The following is a 23,064-nucleotide window of genomic DNA, read 5'->3' on the forward strand; positions in this document are numbered from 1 at the left end:
AACCCGCTGTCTTGCGCTGATACCTAGGGCTAATTTACCGCTCAGAGACTTGTAGATAAGAGAGGCTGTATGGAGTGGGAGAAGACTCTAAAGCCAGTGGATAGTGCTGGTAAGGAAAGGGTATTGTGAGACGCTCAGCACAGTGGCCTAGCTGAAATAGTTTGCAGTGGCCCAGGAAATATTAGAGTACAGTTTAGCAAAGAGACCTCTATCTAATGCACTCCAGACTGAGAACAGTATAACTGAAATACTTTGCAGTAGCCTAGGAAATATTACAGTGCTGTTTCACAGTGAGAGCTGGTTGTACGGGCAGGCTAAGAACGCTATAAGTGAATAAAAACAGCCACAACTATAATGCACACGGTGAGAAGTAGCCCTAAAAAGGACCGTTGGGGTTCTTCTAGAGAGGTGGCGGGACCACTTTAAGTACTCGGCAGTCACCTGATCGGCGCAGCCACCTACTGCTTTTGTCGGGCAGAGGGTTGGCACGTCACAGCAGGAAGTGGTAATGCCTTCCCCGTATGTTTATTGGCTAGAAAATTGCGCTAAACATGCCTGGAAGGAAAATGCAACTGACTCGAGTACCGCGTGGTGTTCGTCCCGAGTAATGAGCATCTCGAGTACCCCAATACTCGAACAAGCATCAAGCTCGGACGAGTGTACTCGCTCATCCCTATTGCCTTGTCAATCCCATATTTGGTAATTTTGTTTTCAATAATTTTAGTATGATACTTTGTCAAATTCTGTACTAAGGTCAAAATAAACTATATCCACTGCATTTCCCTGATCAACCCAGTCAGTAATACTGTAACATAGTATGTAAGGCCGAATGAAGACAATGTCCTTCTAGTCCAGCCTGTCTATCCTACTGTGTTGATCCAGAGGAAGGCAAAAAACCCCAAGGCCAGAAGCCAATTAGCCCTTTTGGGGGAAAAATTCCTTCCCGACTCCCTAATGGCAATCAGACTGTTCCCTGGATCAACCCCTAATAGTTCCTACCTGCCTATATACCAGGATTGACACTTCCTATAATATCCTTCTTCTCCAGAAAGACATCAAGTCCCCTTTTAAACTCCTCTATGGATTTTGCCATCACTACTTCCTCCGGTAGAGAGTTCCACAGTCTAACTGCTCTTACAGTAAAGAATCCCTTTCTATGTTGGTGATGAAACCTACTTTCCTCCAATCGTAGCGGATGTCCTCTTGTTACCGTCGTGGTCCTGGGTGTAAACAGATCGCGGGAGAGATCCATGTGTTGTCCCCTCATGTACTTATACATGGCTATTTGGTCGCCTCTTAACCTTCTTTTTTCTAGAGTAAATAGTCCCAATTTGGACAGCCTCTCTGGGTATTCCAGTCCCGTCATTCCATGTATTAGTTTAGTTGCCCTTCTTTGAACCCCCTCAAGCACTGTGACATCTTTCCTGAGCACCGGTGTCCAGAATTGTATTCAGTATTCCATGTGAGGCCTGACAAGTGCCTTATATAATGGAAGGATAATGTTCTCGTCCTTCGCCCCTATACCTCTTTTAATGCACCCCAAGACTTTATTTGCCTTTGCAGCAGCTTACTGGCATTGGTTACTCCAGTTTAGTCTATTATCCACTAATACCCCCAGATCCTTTTCCATATCACTTTTCCCTAGTGGTACCCCATTAAGTGAATATTTGTGACATCCGTTCCTCCTGCCCATGTGCATAGTCTTACATTTTTCAACATTGAACTTCATTTGCCATTTTTCTGCCCAAGCCCCCACCTTATCCAGGTCCGTTTGTAGCCGCACATTGTCCTACGTTGCATTAATTATATTGTATAATTTTGTGTCATCTGCAAATATTGATATTTTGCTGTGCAGCCCCTCTATCAGGTCATTGATAAATATGTTGAACAGAGTGGGGCCTAGTACTGAACCCTGTGGCACCCCGCTAGCGACTGTGGTCCAATCAGAGTATGAGCCATTTATTACCACCCTCTGCCTTCTATCATTGAGCCAATTTTTTACCCACTTACACACGTTTTCGCCCAGTCCGAACTGCCTCATTTTGTATATTAGCCTATTATGTGGCACGGTGTCAAAGGCTTTAGAGAAGTCCAAATATACAAGATCAATAGATTCTCCCTGGTCCAGCTTAGAGCTTACTTCATCGTAGAAACTGATCAGATTTGTCTGACATGAGCGACCCTTCATGAATCCATGCTGGTGAGGAGTTATTCCCTTAGTCTCCTTGAGGTACTCATCGATGGCGTCTCTCGGAAAAAATTTTCGAGGAGATTCTGTTACTGAAGTGAGACTTACTGGCCTGTAGTTACCAGGCTCACTTTTGCTCCCTTTTTTGTAAATTGGAACCACGTTGGCAATGCGCCAATCCAATGGTACTACACCGGTCTTGATAGTGTCTAGAAATATTAGGTATAGCGGCCTAGCTATCTCGTCACTTAGTTCCCTTAGTATCCTCGGGTGTAATCCATCTGGGCCCGGCGATTTATCAATTTTAGTTTTCTTTAGACGCTTCCGCACCTCCTCCTGCGTTAGGTATGAGATATTTTGTGAGGGGTTCGTTTTATTCCCCTGCATCTCGTGTGGCATTTCCTTTTCTTTGGTGAATACACTTGAGAAGAAACTGTTTGGTAGATTTGCTTTCCCTTCGTCATCGTCAATGATTTCTCCTGCATTGTTTTTAAAGGGCCAGCGCTCTCCCTGCAAATCCTTTTGCTGTTAATGTAGTTGAAAAATAGCTTCGGGTTGTTTTTGCTCTCTTTTGCGATCCGTCTTTCTGCTTCCTCCTTGGCAGTTTTAATCGTATCTTTGCATATTTTGTTTTTTTTCCCTGTATGATTTTAGCGCTTCTTCGCTGCCTTCTTGCTTTAGTAGTTTGAACGCTTTCTTTTTTTCGTTTATTGCCCCTCTTACCGTCTTTTCGAGCCACATTGGTTTCCTTTTAGTTTAATTTCCTTCTATGACATAAAAGAAACTCATTAGTCTGGCATGACTTGTTACAAACCCATGCGGACTCTGGTGAATTACTCCGTTTTCATCCAAGTACTTGCATACATGCTGTTTAACAATTTATTCAAAGATCTTTCTCGGTATAGAAGTCAGGCTCACAGGCCTGTAGTTTCCTGGATCCACCTTCTTCCCTTTTTTGAAGATGGGGACAACATTTTGCATTTTTCCAATCTCCAGGGTCTTCTCCTGTTCTGAAGGAATTTTGAAAGATTACGGCGAATGGCTCAGCAATTACCTCTGCTGCTTCCTTTAGTATCCTAGGGTCTAATTCATTTGGAGTTTAAGACTTGAATTCATATAAGTTAGCTAAATGTTTCCTCAGCATCTCTCTGCTTATAGATAGCCTTCATTCTTTTAGTCCCTCAACAGCACAGGGAAGATCAGTTTATGTTCCATCTACTTTTTGAGAAAAAACAGATACAAATTCGGAATTTAAAAGTTCGGCCTTCTCAACATCCTTCTTAACCAAGTCACCATTTTCATCTTGAAAGCATCCAATAGCATCTTTGACTTTTTTCTTTTGCTTTTGACATGCCCCCAAATCCGTTTTTATTCCTTTTGGCCTCTGTTGCAAGCCTCAATTCATTATTGGCTTTAGCTTTTCTGACACTTGCCATACAGTTTCTGCAGATTGGATTATATTCTTCTTTAGATATTTCCCCCCTCTTTCCATTTGATAAACATTTTTCTTTTGTTTTTAACGTGTGCAAGTTCTGTGTTCATCCATCCTGGTTTCTTTAAATGCTTCCTATTCTTCCTTATTTTAGGGATTATTAACAACTGTGCTTTGAGAATCTCATTTCACAGTATTTCCCAACTTTCTTGAACGTTTCTGTCCTTAAGAACATCCAGCCATTGGATTCTTCCTACTCTCTTTCTGAGTTTATTGAAATCTGCCTTTCTTAAATCCAACCTTGAGGTCTGAGTCTTCTTAGGTCTTCCTCCCCTTTTTATCCAAAATTCAAGGATGATATGATCACTGCCTCCTAAGGCCCCAGCCACCCGTACTTCAACCATTCCCTGCCTGTTGGTAAGAATTAGGTCCAAGATAGCAGATCACATTGTTTTCTCTCCTACGTTTTGGAAGATAAAGTTGTCAGCAAGAGCGGATAAGAATTTATTGGATCCATTACTTTCACCTGAGAGAGATTCCCAACAAATGTCTGGATAGTTACAATCTCCCATGATCATTATGTTGTGCTTTTTTTGAGAGCTTGGTCATCTATCTGATGTGGAAAGAGTTCATCCATATCTTCTGCTTGTCCAGGCGGCCTATAGTAAATGCCAACAATGGTGTCCTTTCTGTTCTCTCCTTGTATTCTTACCCAAACAGTTTCTACAGAACTACCAAGCTCTGAAGCTTGAATCTCTGTGGAGATGAATATCCTCCTAACATACAGCGCAATACCCACTTTTATTAGGTCTGTTTCTTATAAATAGGTTGTATCCTTCAAGCCTATGACATCATATTTCTCTTCCTGTGTTAGAAGCTCCAATTCTCCTTGTTTGTTTCGCATGCTCCGTGCATTTGTGTAAAAATATTTTAGTTTGTGATGAATTTTTTTTTTCTTTGTTCTTTATTTCCACTTCTAATAGGGAGGTTCTCAAATGTATTAGCTGTAGTAACCATGTAATATCACATTTCCCTGTAATGGCCGCTGCAGATAAGACATACTCATCATTGATCGCCTGGATCGGTGCTGATCGCCACAACTGCTGTTCTCAGAGAAAAGCTTTCCTGAGATTGGGCCTCTTAGTATAACCTCATCCACCTGTAGTGGTTGAGTCCAGGACTTTCAGGGATGTAATCCTGCAGGAATCCCTTCTGGGTGACTTCTTCCCCTTAACACCTTGCCCCCACCCACCTTAACTTTCTCTTTCTCTTCAGATCATACAGAAAGATTTAAGGGAGAGGAAGAAGAAATGGGAACAGAAGCTGAAGGAGCTGCAGAAGTACAAGGACAATCTGGACAAGGAGTTTGCAAACTTGGCAGGAAATTTGCGGAGGATGAAGACAGAGCAACTACACCTGAAGAAGGAGCTAACGGCCAGGTCTGTGCCAAGAAGGGGAGAGGTGCAGTGTTCTGCACCAAGTCACCTAATCGTGACCAGTCCTCTTCATCCCTGGAACATAGCTTATAGGACAGTTCACACGGACTGCAAAAAATGGATTATAGTAGTTATACTCTTGTACTTATGGGGCAGTATTATAGTAGTAATATTCTTGTACATAGGGGGCAGTATTATAGTAGTTATATTCTTGTACATTGGTGGCAGTATTATAGTAGTTATATTCTTGTACATAGGGGGCAGTATTATAGTAGTTATATTCTTGTACATAGGGGGGCAGTATTATAGTAGTTATATTCTTGTACATAGGGGGCAGTATTATAGTAGTTCTATTCTTGTACATAGGGGGCAGTATTATAGTAGTTCTATTCTTGTACATAGGGGGCAGTATTATAGTAGTTCTATTCATGTACATAGGGGGCAGTATTATAGTAGTTCTATTCATGTACATAGGGGGCAGTATTATAGTAGTTCTATTCATGTACATAGGGGGCAGTATTATAGTAGTTCTATTCATGTACATAGGGGGCAGTATTATAGTAGTTCTATTCATGTACATAGGGGGCAGTATTATAGTAGTTCTATTCATGTACATAGGGGGCAGTATTATAGTAGTTCTATTCATGTACATAGGGGGCAGTATTATAGTAGTTCTATTCATGTACATAGGGGGCAGTATTATAGTTGTTCTATTCATGTACATAGGGGGCAGTATTATAGTTATATTGTACAGCTGCACTCTTGTATGGGGGGTGGGGCGCAGCCTTGTAGTAGCCGTATTCTTGTACGGGGGGGGGGGCAGCCTTGTAGCAGTTGTACTCTTGTAGGGGGGGGGAGCCTTGTAGTAGCTGTATTCTTGTATGGAGGGGGGGGCAGCCTTGTAGTAGCTGTATTCTTGTATTGGGGGGGGGGGGAGAGTCATAGATGTAACCTGCACAAAAACTGAGAGATTCCAGACTATGAACACTGTGTCCTGTTAAAATCCCTGGCAAAACATGAAGGGGTTAATGATCCACACTTGACAATGGAGTTCTGGAGACTTGGCAGGTGGCGCAGGGGGATTTGTCCTTGGCGGTGTCTGTGTACTGTATTCATGATGTATATGTAAACATCATTTAATCGCTCAGCCGAGCCTAAGACGGGGAGACTGGTCCATCTTGCGGCGCTGGCTTGGCATGACGCCGACATTGGGGTGTTGCTCCTCCCCGGACCCTTCCTGGCTTCACTCCTCGCTTTTTAGAATCTGTCAGGTTATTAAACTTTAGGCTTAACTTGTCAGGATGATGTGAGTGGTGGTCTCTGGATGATGAAGTATTTTGTGCTGCACACTTCATAGTGAGAGCAGCGAGAGGTGTCCTAGCATGTCACTGACCCGTCATCTGTCTCCCCTCTTCCCCACCTTTCATGTAGTTATCCCTGCTTTCTGGTGCTGTTTTTCCTCTCCCCTTTATACAGGAGGCAGTATTATAGTAGTTATTCTTGTACATAGGGGGCAGTATTATAGCAGTTATATTCTTGTGCATAGGGGGCAGTATTATAGCAGTTATATTCTTGTGCATAGGGGGCAGTATTATAGCAGTTATATTCTTGTGCATGGGGACAGTATTATGGTAGTTATATTCTTGTACATAGGGGACAGTATTATGGTAGTTATATTCTTGTACATAGGGGGCAGTATTATGGTAGTTATATTCTTGTACATAGGGGGCAGTATTATGGTAGTTATATTCTTGTACGGGGGGGGGGGGACAGTATTATGGTAGTTATATTCTTGTACGGGGGGGGGGGACAGTATTATGGTAGTTATATTCTTGTACGGAGGGGGGACAGTATTATAGTAGTTATATTCTTGTACAGGGGGGGACAGTATTATAGTAGTTATATTCTTGTACAGGGGGGGACAGTATTATAGTAGCTATAGTCTTGTACGTGGGGGGGGACAGTATTATAGTAGCTATAGTCTTGTACGTGGGGGGGGCAGTATTATAGTAGCTATAGTCTTGTACGTGGGGGGGGGGGACAGTATTATAGTAGCTATAGTCTTGTACGTGGGGGGGGGACAGTATTATAGTAGCTATAGTCTTGTACGTGGGGGGGGCAGTATTATAGTAGCTATAGTCTTGTACGTGGGGGGGGCAGTATTATAGTAGCTATAGTCTTGTACATAGAGTACTTTACTCCTTAGGCTGGGTTCACACAGGGCAGATTTGCTGCGGTATTGTCGCGGATTGCCGTTGCATATCCGCACTGCGGCAAAACTGCTGCGTTTGCAGTGCAATGCAGCACAAATGAGATTTGCCAAAAAGCTGTTCTCACAGGACGGATTTTTTTCCGCACAGCCGCAGTGCGGAAATGCAACTGCGTTGCGGCTTTAAAAGATGCAGCATGTTCATTCTTTGGTCTTCTCCGCAGCGCTTTTTTGTCCATAGACCTCTATGGACGCAGCCAAAACCGCACCAAATATGCGACAAATACGCGACAAAGTAAAAAAACGCTTGCGTATTTTTCCGCACGAAAATCTGCAGCAAAATCCACAAGCCCAAATTAACCTTTGAAGCAGTTTTGCCGCAGAAGCAGTTCTTCTGCGTCAAAACCGCAACAGAAAAACTGCGGCAAAACCGCAGCAAATCTGCCCTGTGTGAACCCAGCCTTAGGGGGCGACACTTAGGCTGGGTTCACACAGGGCGGATTTGCTGTAGTTTTGCCGCAGATTGCCGTTGCATATCCGCACTGCGGCAAAACCGCTGCGTTTGCAGTGCAATGCAGCACAAATGAGTTTTGGCAAAAAGCTGTTCTCACAGGACGGATTTTTTCCGCACACCTGCAGTGCGGAAATGCAACTGCGACGCTGGTTTTTAAAGACGCAGCATGTCCATTCTTCTGTCTTTTCCACAGCGCTTTTTTGTCCATAGACCTCTATGGACGCAGCAAAATACGCACCAAAATACGCTGCAAAAAGTAAAGCGCTGCAGAAAAAAACGCTTGCGGATTTTTCCGCAAGAAAATTCGCAAGCCAAAATTAACCTTTGAAGCAGTTTTGCCGCAGAAGCAGTTGTGCGGCAAAACCGCAGCAAATCCGCCCTGTGTGAACCCAGCCTTAGTGTTGAACAAGATGCTCCCAGGATGAGACTACATGCAAAACGTCACTGCCAAAAGATTTCATAATTCCCACCCGGGGATGATTAGATGAGCGATCTGATGTCCTCTTGATTCCTCGCTGTGGGTTCTGCTGTGTTTCGCTGGACTTGTCCTTCGCAGTCATTGTGAGGAATTGTTTGTTTTATCCGGTTTTTGCATGCGACATCACTCAGTGGTTTGTGAAGAACAAAGAGCCCTCCAGACAGGTGCACCGCGCTCCCCTCCTCCGCCTCTTGGGGTTTTTTGTGCTCAGTAAAATGTCATTGACTTGTGGTTTCCACTCATTGAACAGACTTCATGATCTGGAGGCCGCCCGGCATCAGCAGGAGGAGGCCGAGGGGAAGGAGGCCGCTGTCTTCGCCCAACTCCAAGAATCCAACTTGAGACAAGAGTACTTGACCAAGCAGGTGACTTTCTGTCCTGGTGCCCGTGTCCTGCTTTGCCGATGAAATGAGCACTCCGCGTCCTTCATGGTTGCACAACTTTGTCCGTTTTGGCGAGGCGGGTAGAGGGTTATGGGGAAGTTGTCATTACCCAATTTCCTGCTCTGGCTGTAGCATTATGAAGCTGCTTCATCCTTCTGTCTCTGGTGTCAGCCAAGCTCCTGTGAGCCATAATGAGCAGCACAATTGTACAGTCACTAGTTTTACGGATAACACCATTTTTTAAATATAGGGTTAGATCATCGGATGTAAATGGTGGATGTGCACCGATCAGCCTCTAGGATGAGTGCAGCTCCACATCTGGTTGATCTGCAGCACCTGCCGCTTATCTCCAGTAAAATACTCGCCTCTTTCTTTTGGACATCTCTGTGGCGGGTGGACCAGAAGTAGATTTAACCCTTATCTTGCTGCATGCATGTGAAGTGTGGCAGCGCTGGCTTGTGACAGTTGCTTCCTCATTGCTAACGCTGTCTCATGTCATCTGCAGATCGATGAGTTGGAAATTTCTCTCCATGCTGCGCGGTCAGAGGCGGAGGAGCTGCACAGAGAGCTAGAGGAAGCGCAACAGCGGCAGCAGGAGCTCCAGGCGGCCGTGGAGGTGCTAAGTGGCGACTGTCGGAGCCAAGAGCAGAAGGGTGAGAGATCTGTGACTGGAGAGAAGCGGCGTCCATACAACACTTGTGATCTGTACCAGCCTGGGAATTGTACAGCGACCTATACCAAGAAGCTGAAGTTCAAAGAGAGTTGAGGAAGACTAAGAATACAAAGACATTGCGGTTACTCTATTGTAGGGGCCATTCAGTTTATTTTAGCTTTTTTTCTTTTTTCTTTTTTTTTTTTTTTTTTTTTGTTTCTGAAATTCATCTTTTGAGTTTTTTACGTTTTTGTACTACAGAAGAGGAAAGTTATGAAAAATTGGAAAAAAAAAGCCTGAAACGCGCAGGTGGCACCTTACATCCAGGTCGTGGAGGAGTGATTTGTCTTTCCTTTTCATGGTCTTCATGTGTGAACAAGTAATTTGTACGGAATGATAGAATTGGGTTGGACGTCTAGTTTTTCAAAGTTTTTGGTTTCTGAATTTGCGTGTTAGGTTTGCATCCCTCCTGTCAGCGCCACTTTCAGGGGCTGAATTGTAAATGTATAATTAGTTGTAACGTTTGTGTTTTTTTTGCTTTTTTTAAATCTTTTTTTCTTTTTTTTGCTTAATTTGTATGTAGATTTGTTTGTATATTCTTAATGAACTAATTTTTTTTCCATGACATCCTTTGCCACTTTATCTGCATTTAATCCTTTCACAACCGCCTAATGTAAATTTACGTTGGCTGGCCGGGAAGGGTGTGTGGAGTGGGCTCGGGAGCAGAGTCAGCTCCATACTTAACTGCGACGATTGGAGCAAACTATGATCACGGCACTTACTGGTTAACTCTTTAGATGCCACAGTTAGATGTGCGGTCAGCTTTAAACAGTCAGCGAGCAAGGGGTGCCAATAAACTAGCATGGTAGTTTGGAGGCTACTGAAGGCACCCAGGGCCACCATGCATAGAGGTCTATCAAGTCCTGCCTCTGGCATTATCAAAAATCATATACTACAGTATATACTGCAGTACTGAAGTACTGCAGTATATAGTGCAAATGATAGTAAGTTCAAGTCCCGAATGTTATGTATACATTTTTTATAAAGATTTAACCAGTTCGAAAGCCCCCATTTTCTGACTTTCCCCACTAAAAAAATGTAAACTATTTAAAACACCCACCTACTTGGTATCGCTGTGTACATAAAATTCAAACTATCGAAATATTAGCATATTTTTCCCGCACGGTGATTGCCTCGAGGAAGTAAAAAATTCCAGAATTGCTCCCGGAATAGTGAGTAAAACAAAATGATCAAAAAGACTTGTGTTCCAAAAATAGTACAAATAAGACCTACATCTCGCCTTATTAAAAAAAGAGCCCTCACACTGCCCAATTGATTTAAAAAAAAAAAAAGTTGCAGCTCTCGTAATACACGGCAAAGGGAAAGCAAATTTTGTTTAGGAAAAAAATGTATTTAAAAAAAAAATAGAATAAAAACTCAAAATTGTGTCATCGCCGTAATCGTGCTCGCCAAACAAAGCTTGCCTGTCATTTTTACTGCACTGTAAAAAAAAAAACACACTAAAAAAGCACCATTGAATTTTAGTGGTTCTTTTTCTCACCACTTAATTTTTTTTATTTTTTCCAGTACATTGTGGTACCATTTAAAAAAAAATACAACTTGTCTTGTAAAAAAACAAGCCCTCGCACGGCAGAGGAAATGGAAAACTAATGTTGTGGCTCTTCTAAAGTGGGGGGAAAAAGGAACAATCTCTGGTCTAGAAGGGGTTAATCTTCCACCACTTGTCCTTGCTTTGTATGATGCAGTAATGTTTTTGTCGCCGGCTTGGGTCACACATTCTAGTAGTTTTGTTTTTGTTTTGGTTTTTTTTGGGCTGTTGAAGCCTCAGAGGGTGAAACGTCTTGAATATGTTCTTTCTTTCTTCCAGAGCCGGTTGATGTCCAGCGGGGCCAATCACCGGATCACCAGGTAGATCTCCTCATCCTGTTAATGACCCGTACAGAGTTCAGTTGTCTGAATCCACTGATAACTATGGAGTCAGATGAGTCTACGATGTGTTTGGGGGTACACCAACCTTTCCCTCACAGATGTTGGGGTGGGGGGGAGGGTTGGACTTCAATGCCCGATCCTCCTGCCCTCACCATAGCTTGTTACGACTTGCCTCCCATAATCCGTACAAACGCCTGGCCGAGCTGCTTGTTGCTGAATATAAAGTAGTGGGGGATGAACTATTTATTGTTGGAGGTGACGGTGGCTGTAGTTGTGTAGAACTTATCATTTTGGTGACGGACGTCTAACTTTGCCCTTTCCGCTGTTTTCTTTTCTGACAAATTCAGTTTTAAGACTGACCTGTTGTGTGACCAATGTACAACTCCCCTTCCCTAGAGTGCTGAATGGCCTACCTATGCGGTGTGGAGACGCTCGTTGTCGGTAACTTACCCCTTCCCCACCAGTCACTCCTCACTAGAAGGATGTCGGATGGAAAGAAACTTTCTCTAGATGGCGGATGATAGAGCAGTTGGAGCTGCTTGTGCTTATCAGACAATCAGACGCTCCTCTACTGGTCTTCTATAGGGGGGTGTGCTGAGCTCTGTTACCTTATGTGCCCTCACACATCCACTGGTCCCAACACCTCCTAACAGTCTGGTCAGACGCTTCTCTATTAGTGGTCTGTAGGGGGCGTGCTGAGCCCGGTCACCTTGTGTGCCCCCATCCACTGGTCCCAACACCCCCTAACAGTCTGGACAGAATGGCTGGTGGGGGAGAATTCATCGATACGACCATCCAGCTTCTCACATCCCAATTATGCGCCCCTCTCAGACTCTGGTAATGGGGTGAAATCTCCTTTCTGCGACATAGAGGCATCTAGTGGCCAACCAGCTCTACACAAGCGGAAGAAGAGGTCACTACACACAAGGTGCTTCTGAGAGCCTCTTATAGGTCAAAGGGGGAACCACTTTTAGGGCCTCCGGTGACAAGACCATTCATCTAATCACCACAACTCATCACTTACAGATCTACCAGGGTTGGAACCGCATGCTAGATTCTGCAGTAAAACCATAACTACTTCTGGGGGCCGAAGTGTTGCTGACAAAGACTTATATGAATATATATATATTATATCTACCTACACATTTGCACTTCTGTCCTGTATTTGCTGTATAAGGGATTTTGTAGGTACAATCGCTCCAGTGGGAGTTGTCGTGCCATCTGAGTTGTTGCCCAGCTTTCCGAGATATACACAATCTGAGAAGACACGGATGCTGCAGACCTGCTAATTAGGGGGTGTAGAGGGTCCGGCGCTCAGGTGGTGCACCCGACACGTGGAGGAGGGTGTGTGGTCCTCTCCACTGCTCAGGATTCCTCTCCACGGACTGGTAACTTGTACAGCCTGGAACAGCTGCAGCTAGGGGGTCGGGGTGGGTGTGGGGGGGCCGGGCCGGGTGTGGGGAACCTCCTTCCCAGATCTCGTGTTATGGGGGGGTCCGAAGAGTAAATATTTGCTCCTCTATATACAAAGTCTTCTCTTCCAGACAAGTTACATTTGTGAAGAGTTCAGTATCCCAGAATCCCGCTGCTCCTCCGGACGTCTTCAGGCTGAACCCGGCAAGGAGGATCTGCTTGGATACGCACCGATATTGGGTAACCCCTACGGCTAAGATAAATCTGTGCTGCGTTTAGGGGGTCATTCTGCCGATGCAGGGTTATTGCACACTCTGTGCTTGCAGTGCCCCCCGCGAGGCATCGGTTCCAAGTATCCGCGACTCCTTCAATGCTGTTATCTAGGCACAGAGTGCATTTGGGGAGCCGTGAAGTCGGGATAATGTAGTACCTGTTTGATATTGGGCACAGAAGACTAGCGCACCACAATTAAACAGATGCACATGCGCGGTCATTGTGACTGCCAGAAAACTCAGGGGGGAGCCTCTGGGTGACATAGCAAAGATGGCGGGTGGCAGATGGCGCCACACTCCAGATTTCCAGATATGCCCCATCCCACAGTCTACATAACTATATGGGATCTCCGGCGGCTGCAGCGTGGACGTCCTGTCATAGAATATAAGGAAATCGCTTAAATAGCAAATCCTGATATGTCGCTGGTTGGGACCTGAATAGAAGAGTCTCCTAAATGAAGTAGATTAACGCTTTTGTGTCCTATTTCTTGTTAAATCGCCCCACCCACCCCTTACTCCGGCTGTAGGAAACTATTCTATAAGTTGTATTATCTACGTTACAGATGCGGCGGCGGACGAGCATCGAACGGTGAATCGTCACCTGGCAACAGCAAATCACTGGAAACCCGACCCTGAACTGCGGGACAGAAAGCTGAGAGGATCTGCAGCGTCACAGGAAGGTTCACTGATCTCGCCGCGGTGAGTGCAGCCACGGACTGCGGGATGGCGGGGGTGGATAGAGGGACACTCGGAGCAGAGCTGCTCCTGTTACATGTGCTGAATGGTTGCAAAACTGTGCACACCCCTTTCCTTAGTGACCCCCAAGGACCGGTAGAAACTTAAAGGGCGACTGAAAAATTGCGCAATTTTCTTTGTGAAATGAGCAGTTTGTAGTAGGTTTACATGAAAGCTGCGCGATTGCTGTCCAAACTTGTTCTAATTCAACTTTCCTACAGTCGTGAGAGCCCCCCCCCCCCCCCCCTCCTCCGTTCAGGCTAACAACCCCCAACTAGAGCAGTAATGGCTTCCATATTGGTTGCCGTCCAGCTATCCCAAACACAGAGATGCCCTTAAAGGGAGGGGGCTCAGTTGTAAAAACATGGCTGCTTTCTTCGAAGACCCTTGTCCATAAGGTTGTGTCTTGTATTACAGCTCTGCTCCATTGAAATGAATGGGAACTGACCCCATATACCCGACACAACCTTCTGGACAAGGGTGCTGTGTTCGGGGAAAAAAAGCAGCCATGATTTTCTAACCTGGACACCCCCTTTAAGCGCCCTCTTATGTCATGTCCGCCCCTGCACTGCGGGGTGGGAGTCAATGTTCACTTCACTTCTCTTTTGGGTACATTATGCTGATCACATGCAAAGCTTGGAGACGACACATACGTGTGGAAAGAATGAGGAGATAAACAAATCAGGGTGTAAACTTTCCCTTCTGGGCACAGACCGCTCACAGAAGCTTCTAACCGCGCCAATGTGACCATCTATAGAGCGGCAGGGTATGTACTTGGGGGGAGGGGGGCACTGGTATCAAGACATACAGTGGTAAGGCGGAGGGGCAACGGTGTATATACTGGGGGGGCAGCTGCTATCAATGTATATACTTGGAGACTTAGCGGGGGGGTGGGGGCTTCCAGGCCTCGACTTCAGGTGCATTTTATAATTTCAATTGATACATATATTTTTTAAATTCCCCCCTCACATGATTTCTGTGCATTTTTATGGAAAGGGCCAATTATTGTACATGAGTATCTGCACGTGAGACTTTTTTTCTCTCGCAGCACATCTATTATTTTAGGAGAGTCTGAAAACTTGTGCAGCGATACGTTTAAAAATGCATCGCGTTATCATTGAAAAAAACTTATCGTGGGTTTGCAAAAATGATATCAGTGTGTGTTTCTCTGACTAATATTACAGCTGGTTCATGGCTGTTGAGGTCTATTAGAAGTATTCTGTAAATTTGGTTTAGTATCTCTGCTTGCTGTCAGTGAGTGTGGGCATTGGGATGGAAGGAACACCTAATTCTCTCTCCTGCTGCAGCTTTTCCAGTCGTATCCAGGCTACACAATCCTCTGACACGACGTATCATCCCGAAGTACAGACTGTCGGAAGGAGAGGGATTTGTGCTGCTCTATTTAGTGCATTGGCAGCAATGATAAACTGTAGCAAACCTCCAGCTGTGAGACATTTTGGATCAGGAAGATTTTTAAGCTTTTAATATAAAAATATCCCCATTCGCTGACAAAAGCAGAGATCTTAAAAAAGGTGAATTGAGACAAAGTCAACTAGCAGTTGCAGAACTTTTGATTCTAGAAGGATGAAGTTGTATTCGCTGGCGCAGTTCACTCGTATGGTGTCACGCTGGGCGTCTGGGGTAGAAGCTGCTGCCGCTTTTGGTGTTTCGATGAAGACCTTGGCTCCGTATCCAATTTGGATTAATTTGCAAATGACCATTTTCTGCGTCATGGTGACCCTTCACCTCTGCACGGACACCCTTTTTCAGCGTCGCCCTCTTTCACCGGGCGTCCACATCCTGGTGTTGCTGTAATTGAGTAAATCGCAGTTTCCAGTTCTCCATTCTGGCAGCTGGAGGAAAGTTTTGCTTTTTTTCTGTTCCAATTACAAAAACCAAAAGACAGACATCGAGTCTTAAGTGAAACCTACCAGGTGTTCAGAGCGCCACGTTGTTACAGCAGCATTTAAAGAGCCAGTAACCCTATGGTGCAGGGGTTAGAACGCTGTCTATGGAGTCGCTGATGTCAGTCACACATGGAAGGTTCCCAGCACTGCAGATATATGACACAAGTAATAATGGGGGCCGGGAAGTTCCCGCACTTCATGTCACTTGTCCCATTGAAGAACATTATAGTCTACTCTCCCCCGCTGTAATGGCTGATAACTGATAGCAGTAGAGGAGATTGTCCTTTTGTCTACAACAGCAACTGCTGGGGTGAGGAGCATGGGATCCTCAGCCGGTCTATAAAATACAATTCAGAGAGAGTGTTATTCTGAGACAACTTTCCTGTAAGTAAGGGGAAAAGAAAAAGCGAAGTGAGACCAAAAGTGATTAAAACTGACACATTCTATTTTTTTTATTTCCACATTAGACTGACCACTGTAACTGTTGGGGTCCAGACAGATGAAGACATTGTAAAAGGCTCTGAGATGGAAAAAACTTTCCCCGAGGTAAGAACAAGGCTAGAGATAGAAATACTGCCTCCTATGTGCAAGAATAGAACTACTATAATACTGCCCCCTATGTACAAGAATATAACTACAATACTCCTATGTACAAAAATATAACTACTATAATACTGCTCCCTATGTACAAGAATATAGCTACTATAATGCTGCTCCCTATGTACAAGAATATAGCTACTATAATGCTGCTCCCATGTACAAGAATATTGCTACTATAATACTGCTCCCATGTACAAGAATAGAGCTACTATAACACTGCTCCCATGTACAAGAATAGAGCTACTATAACACTGCTCCCATGTACAAGAATAGAGCTACTATAACACTGCTCCCATGTACAAGAATAGAGCTACTATAACACTGCTCCCATGTACAAGAATAGAGCTACTATAATACTGCTCCCATGTACAAGAATAGAGCTACTATAATACTGCTCCCATGTACAAGAATAGAGCTACTATAATACTGCCCCATGTACAAGAATAGAGCTACTATAATACTGCCCACTTGTACAAGAATAGAGCTACTATAATACTGCCCCCATGTACAAGAATGTATCTGCTATAATACTGCTCCCCTATGTACAAGAATGTAGCTGCTATAATACTGCCCCCATGTACAAGAATGTAGCTGCTATAATACTGCCCCCTATGTACAAGAATTCCGTTTTAGTCTACCATAAAGAAATGTTGAGCGGTGTGGTGGGGATTGTGGTGGGGCTGCTCTGGGTGGGAGGACTATCAGGCTGAATTTTCTGCAGCGGTTGGGAGTCGTGTGTTTTCTACAGTCTGACCTTTTTATATTACTAATCTCCTTTTAGAATGCGCACAGAAGCAGGCAGATGGCATATGAGTCCGCTTTTCTGGCTGGCTGCCTTTGTTAGCTCTTTATCGCGGGTCCTTGGACCTCTAGGACACGTGTGGAGCTGCCCTGCCGCCTCAGCGTGCATGTCTTTCCTACATTAGAGGCCACATTATAGAGGGTATTTGGAGGCATGACTCTGAAATGAGGCGCGGTGCGGCACTCTGTGGTGTGGTGGGCGGGTTCAGGAACAGTGATGGCGAGCGCCTCGGCCATGGTTTTGGCCCATTTGGCTTTGTGTTGGGGCAGCAGAAAATGGATTTGCTCTGGGTGAAGGAAAACCTGGAAGCTATTGCCCCTGATGTCACCCCGTGCCGCAGCCCATCGTCTATGTATCTGCAGTCCCTACTATTTGGCACAGCTGGCTGTGGAGGAGTTAATCTAAGTGTTTGGCGCGATGATCACTGTTTAGTGTAATAATCCCAAGTGTGTCTGTAAGTCTCGGCTCTAAGTAGCTGAAGAGGCGGCGGAGGGTAACTCCTCCTGTCAGCCCCGTTGTGGACTCATTAAAGAGATGGACACTGAATATACAAATTCCTGCGGCGGAGGAGGAGGGGGGGGGGGGGGCGATGGCGAAATATGGTTAACACTTTGTTTGTATTAGGGGGTCTGCATATCTGAAGTACGTTCTTTCAAAGTCCCTGAAACTAGGACTACATCCGGAGTCTGAAAACAGTTTGTGACCTTTTAATTCTCACAGCGAAGGGTTTGCTACAATGTATCCAGTGTAGACAATCCTCTCCAACAATGCTCTCCACTCTGATACATTGTAACAAACTGCCAGCACAGTATTTGTGTTGCTGCCGTTAACTTGAACAGACCTCTTATAGGGACGGATGAGATGCCGTTATTCACAGCAGATGCTTTGGAGTTAATGCCGCAGCTCGTTATTGACCCTCAACTGAATATCTACAGAGTCAAATCAGACAGCAAAAAATAGCAGGGATTTGCATGAAGTGAATGATGAGTGCAGCTCTCCTGCCACTGAGCGCTCCTGCTTCCTCTTTCAGGTGACTCAAGTAGAAGTTACCAAGGGACACTTGAAACCAAAACACTACAGTCTGGAGGTTAGATCATGCTGGAGCGTTATAACCTCCAAAGACGACGTATATGTGACTGATATCCGCAGTTCTTCTTATATCAGTGCTGGAGTGTTATAAGAGATGCAGCTGATCCTCTTATATATGCAATATCTATACTAGAGCGTTTTAAGAGGAGCAGCTAATATCAGTCACATATGATATCTCTGGAGTTTATATCCGCATTGGAGCATTATAAGAGGATTGGGTGATATTACATATATGATGCCAGTTCTATAATTTGCTCCTTGCTGGCAATGTTCTGGCTTCCTGCTGATCTCCTGTTTTACACTGCAGCTCTGCCTGTTCAGACTGCCTGCTGGAAGTATAGAGGGGAGGGGGCTTTTAGACTAGTTTAGCTGATTTGTCTATAGGAGTCGCTGATCACAACCATATCCCAATGGAGCAAAGCTGCAGTGTAAAGCATGAGAGAGGGAGGTGGCTGTCCAGCTCATCTGCACCGTCTAATGGAGTCTGCATTAGTCAGTTGCCATAACCCGCCCTGAGTCCTGCGCAGGTCGGGATGCACTCCGCACGTGTGTCACTGGGCGGTAATGGCAGCCATATTGGTTATCACTAGCATGTCCAGGAACTGATCTGCATCTGTCATGTGGAGGTTTCCTGTGTCTGACGTTATCTTATCGGGGGCCGCAGGGAGTTCCCCGTGCCATTATCTTGCACGGTCGGTTCCTCTTCCCCCTTGTCTGTCGCTTCCTGACTGAATCTGCAAAGAATTCTCTGTGTAAATATGATTGTTTCCGTCTCCGCAGTTTACACGATGTGGTTTTTATACGGGCGCAGGACGGATGCTGCCGCTGGAGGTCGTGATGACCGTGGAGCATAAGCTCTCCAGCTGCCACCCCTTCCTCCTGCTCTGTTGCTGTCGGTCTTCACTGCCAATCTAGCATTCTATTCTGGAAGTTAGAGGCTGAGTGGGATCCGATGTGATGCATCTACACATTGTACAGCTGGAGACGTACATCTGCAGCCACACAGGACCTCGGGATTTACTCCCGTAGCGGTTACTGGATGTGGCCACCATTACTCGCTGTCCATCGCGGTCTCCATGCATCCGCCTGGCCAATCTATTCTAGGCTGCAGAAAAGTTGAGTGGCCACAAACTGCCGGACAGAACGAGGCGTTGGATGTGGCAGTTACTGTGTGACATTCCCGCAGCAGAGATTAACCCCTCATGTCCTGTTTCAGGAGATTTGCGCTGATGATCGTCCAGAGACTGCAGACGCGGCCAGGTGAGGGTTCTGAAATGTGGAATTCATCATGTTCTTTGCTGCTTTTTTCCTAATTCATCATTTTTTCTTTTTCTTTGCAGCATCTCTGTGAATGCCGAGACTTCAGCCGACGGCGCAGCGTCCTCCCTCGACAACACCTTGACGTCACCTGGTCAGTGACTGTTCCTTTAAGGAGAGGGGCACTATGTCTCCTGTCCTATATAGTACTTTCATGTGGTAGATGAAACAATACCTCTGCAGCGCCACCTATTGGATGGCAGCATTCCTGCAAATCAATGTCTGACCCCTAATACAAACCTTTTATAAAATTGAAAACCGAAAGCCAGAATCCATACAGACATCTGTTTTCAGGGTTTTTACCCCCAATCAGTGTGCAGGAGGTTTCTGGCTTGGCTAGTGAGGTTTATTGTGGATTAGAATGCTCCCTCTAGTGGTGGCTGGTGTGTAGCTGTATGTAGGGAGCTGCTCCCTCTAGTGGCGGCTGGTGTGTAGCTGTATGTAGGGAGCTGCTCCCTCTAGTGGCGGCTGGTGTGTAGCTGTATGTAGGGAGCTGCTCCCTCTAGTGGCGGCTGGTGTGTAGCTGTATGTAGGGAGCTGCTCCCTCTAGTGGCGGCTGGTGTGTAGCTGTATGTAGGGAGCTGCTCCCTCTAGTGGCGGCTGGTGTGTAGCTGTATGTAGGGAGCTGCTCCCTCTAGTGGCGGCTGGTGTGTAGCTGTATGTAGGGAGCTGCTCCCTCTAGTGGCGGCTGGTGTGTAGCTGTATGTAGGGAGCTGCTCCCTCTAGTGGCGGCTGGTGTGTAGCTGTATGTAGGGAGCTGCTCCCTCTAGTGGCGGCTGGTGTGTAGCTGTATGTAGGGAGCTGCTCCCTCTAGTGGCGGCTGGTGTGTAGCTGTATGTAGGGAGCTGCTCCCTCTAGTGGCGGCTGGTGTGTAGCTGTATGTAGGGAGCTGCTCCCTCTAGTGGCGGCTGGTGTGTGGCTGTATGTAGGGAGCTGCTCCCTCTAGTGGCGGCTGGTGTGTGGCTGTATGTAGGGAGCTGCTCCCTCTAGTGGCGGCTGGTGTGTGGCTGTATGTAGGGAGCTGCTCCCTCTAGTGGCGGCTGGTGTGTGGCTGGTACGTAGGGAGCTGCTTCCCCCCCCTAGCGGTGGCTGGTACGTAGGGAGCTGCTTCCCCCCCCTAGCGGTGGCTGGTACGTAGGGAGCTGCTTCCCCCCCCCTAGCGGTGGCTGGTACGTAGGGAGCTGCTTCCCCCCCCCCCTAGCGGTGGCTGGTATGTAGGGAGCTGCTTCCCCCCCCCCCCCTAGCGGTGGCTGGTACGTAGGGACCTGCTTCCCCCCCCCCCCTAGCGGTGGCTGGTATGTAGGGAGCTGCTTCCCCCCCCCCCCCCCCCCCTAGCGGTGGCTGGTACGTAGGGAGCTGCTTCCCCCCCCGACCCCCCCCCCCCCCCTAGCGGTGGCTGGTACGTAGGGAGCTGCTTCCCCCCCCCCCCTAGCGGTGGCTGGTACGTAGGGAGCTGCTTCCCCCCCCTAGCGGTGGCTGGTACGTAGGGAGCTGCTTCCCCCCCCTAGCGGTGGCTGGTACGTAGGGGGCTGCTTCCCCCCCCTAGCGGTGGCTGGTACGTAGGGAGCTGCTTCCCCCCCCTAGCGGTGGCTGGTACGTAGGGAGCTGCTTCCCCCCCCTAGCGGTGGCTGGTACGTAGGGAGCTGCTTCCCCCCCCTAGCGGTGGCTGGTACGTAGGGAGCTGCTTCCCCCCCCCCCCCCCTAGCGGTGGCTGGTACGTAGGGAGCTGCTTCCCCCCCCCCCCCCCCCTAGCGGTGGCTGGTACGTAGGGAGCTGCTTCCCCCCCCCCCCCCCCCCCTAGCGGTGGCTGGTACGTAGGGAGCTGCTTCCCCCCCCCCCCCCCCCTAGCGTTGGCTGGTACGTAGGGAGCTGCTTCCCCCCCCTAGCGGTGGCTGGTACGTAGGGAGCTGCTTCCCCCCCCCCTAGCGGTGGCTGGTACGTAGGGGGCTGCTTCCCCCCCCCCCCCCCTAGCGGTGGCTGGTACGTAGGGAGCTGCTTCCCCCCCCCCCCCCCTAGCGGTGGCTGGTACGTAGGGAGCTGCTTCCCCCCCCCCCCCCCCCTAGCGGTGGCTGGTACGTAGGGAGCTGCTTCCCCCCCCCCCCCCCTAGCGGTGGCTGGTACGTAGGGAGCTGCTTCCCCCCCTAGCGGTGGCTGGTACGTAGGGAGCTGCTCCCCCCCCCCCCCCCCCTAGCGGTGGCTGGTACGTAGGGAGCTGCTTTCCCCCCCCTAGCGGTGGCTGGTACGTAGGGAGCTGCTTCTCCCCCCCCCCCCCCCCCCCCGTGGCTGGTACGTAGGGAGCTGCTTCCCCCCCCCCCCCCCCCCCCCCTAGCGGTGGCTGGTACGTAGGGAGCTGCTTCCCCCCCCCCTAGCGGTGGCTGGTACGTAGGGAGCTGCTTCCCCCCCCCCCCCCCCCCCTAGCGGTGGCTGGTACGTAGGGAGCTGCTTCCCCCCCCCCCCCCCCTAGCGGTGGCTGGTACGTAGGGAGCTGCTTCCGCCCCCCCCCCCCCCCAGCGGTGGCTTGTACGTAGGGAGCTGCTTCCCCCCCTAGCGGTGGCTGGTACGTAGGGAGCTGCTTCCCCCCCCTAGCGGTGGCTGGTACGTAGGGAGCTGCTTCCCCCCCCTAGCGGTGGCTGGTACGTAGGGAGCTGCTTCCCCCCCCCTAGCGGTGGCTGGTACGTAGGGAGCTGCTTCCCCCCCCTAGCGGTGGCTGGTACGTAGGGAGCTGCTTCCCCCCCCCTAGCGGTGGCTGGTACGTAGGGAGCTGCTTCCCCCCCCCTAGCGGTGGCTGGTACGTAGGGAGCTGCTTCCCCCCCCCTAGCGGTGGCTGGTACGTAGGGAGCTGCTTCCCCCCCCTAGCGGTGGCTGGTACGTAGGGAGCTGCTTCCCCCCCCTAGCGGTGGCTGGTACGTAGGGAGCTGCTTCCCCCCCCCCTAGCGGTGGCTGGTACGTAGGGAGCTGCTTCCCCCCCCTAGCGGTGGCTGGTACGTAGGGAGCTGCTTCCCCCCCCTAGCGGTGGCTGGTACGTAGGGAGCTGCTTCCCCCCCCTAGCGGTGGCTGGTACGTAGGGAGCTGCTTCCCCCCCCTAGCGGTGGCTGGTACGTAGGGAGCTGCTTCCCCCCCCTAGCGGTGGCTGGTACGTAGGGAGCTGCTTCCCCCCCCTAGCGGTGGCTGGTACGTAGGGAGCTGCTTCCCCCCCCCCCCCTAGCGGTGGCTGGTACGTAGGGAGCTGCTTCCCCCCCCCCTAGCGGTGGCTGGTACGTAGGGAGCTGCTTCCCCCCCCTAGCGGTGGCTGGTACGTAGGGAGCTTCTTCCCCCCCCCCCCTAGCGGTGGCTGGTACGTAGGGAGCTGCTTCCCCCCCCTAGCGGTGGCTGGTACGTAGGGAGCTGCTTCCCCCCCCTAGCGGTGGCTGGTACGTAGGGAGCTGCTTCCCCCCCCTAGCGGTGGCTGGTACGTAGGGAGCTGCTTCCCCCCCCTAGCGGTGGCTGGTACGTAGGGAGCTGCTTCCCCCCCCTAGCGGTGACTGGTACGTAGGGAGCTGCTTCCCCCCCCTAGCGGTGACTGGTACGTAGGGAGCTGCTTCCCCCCCCTAGCGGTGACTGGTACGTAGGGAGCTGCTTCCCCCCCCCTAGCGGTGACTGGTACGTAGGGAGCTGCTCCCTCAACCCCGCCCCCCCCTTCCCACCCCC

At 48.4% G+C, this 23,064-nt stretch overlaps 1 protein-coding gene across 1 annotated transcript in view; it reads left to right on the forward strand.

Moving 5' to 3' along the window:
* The window catches only part of IRAG2 (inositol 1,4,5-triphosphate receptor associated 2), a 59,549-nt gene that overhangs the window by 26,345 nt on the left and 10,140 nt on the right, over window positions 1–23,064 (forward strand). Inside the window, exons 17-25 of the mRNA XM_066590788.1 lie at window positions 4,896–5,059; window positions 8,508–8,622; window positions 9,146–9,293; window positions 11,181–11,221; window positions 12,787–12,895; window positions 13,491–13,626; window positions 16,037–16,115; window positions 19,277–19,320; window positions 19,401–19,471. Coding sequence (XP_066446885.1) covers window positions 4,896–5,059; window positions 8,508–8,622; window positions 9,146–9,293; window positions 11,181–11,221; window positions 12,787–12,895; window positions 13,491–13,626; window positions 16,037–16,115; window positions 19,277–19,320; window positions 19,401–19,471 — 907 coding nt within the window. The remainder of the gene's footprint in view (window positions 1–4,895; window positions 5,060–8,507; window positions 8,623–9,145; window positions 9,294–11,180; window positions 11,222–12,786; window positions 12,896–13,490; window positions 13,627–16,036; window positions 16,116–19,276; window positions 19,321–19,400; window positions 19,472–23,064) is intronic.

This window comes from Eleutherodactylus coqui, chromosome 2 (genome assembly GCF_035609145.1).
Source record: "Eleutherodactylus coqui strain aEleCoq1 chromosome 2, aEleCoq1.hap1, whole genome shotgun sequence".
Classification (NCBI taxonomy): Eukaryota; Metazoa; Chordata; class Amphibia; order Anura; family Eleutherodactylidae; genus Eleutherodactylus; species Eleutherodactylus coqui.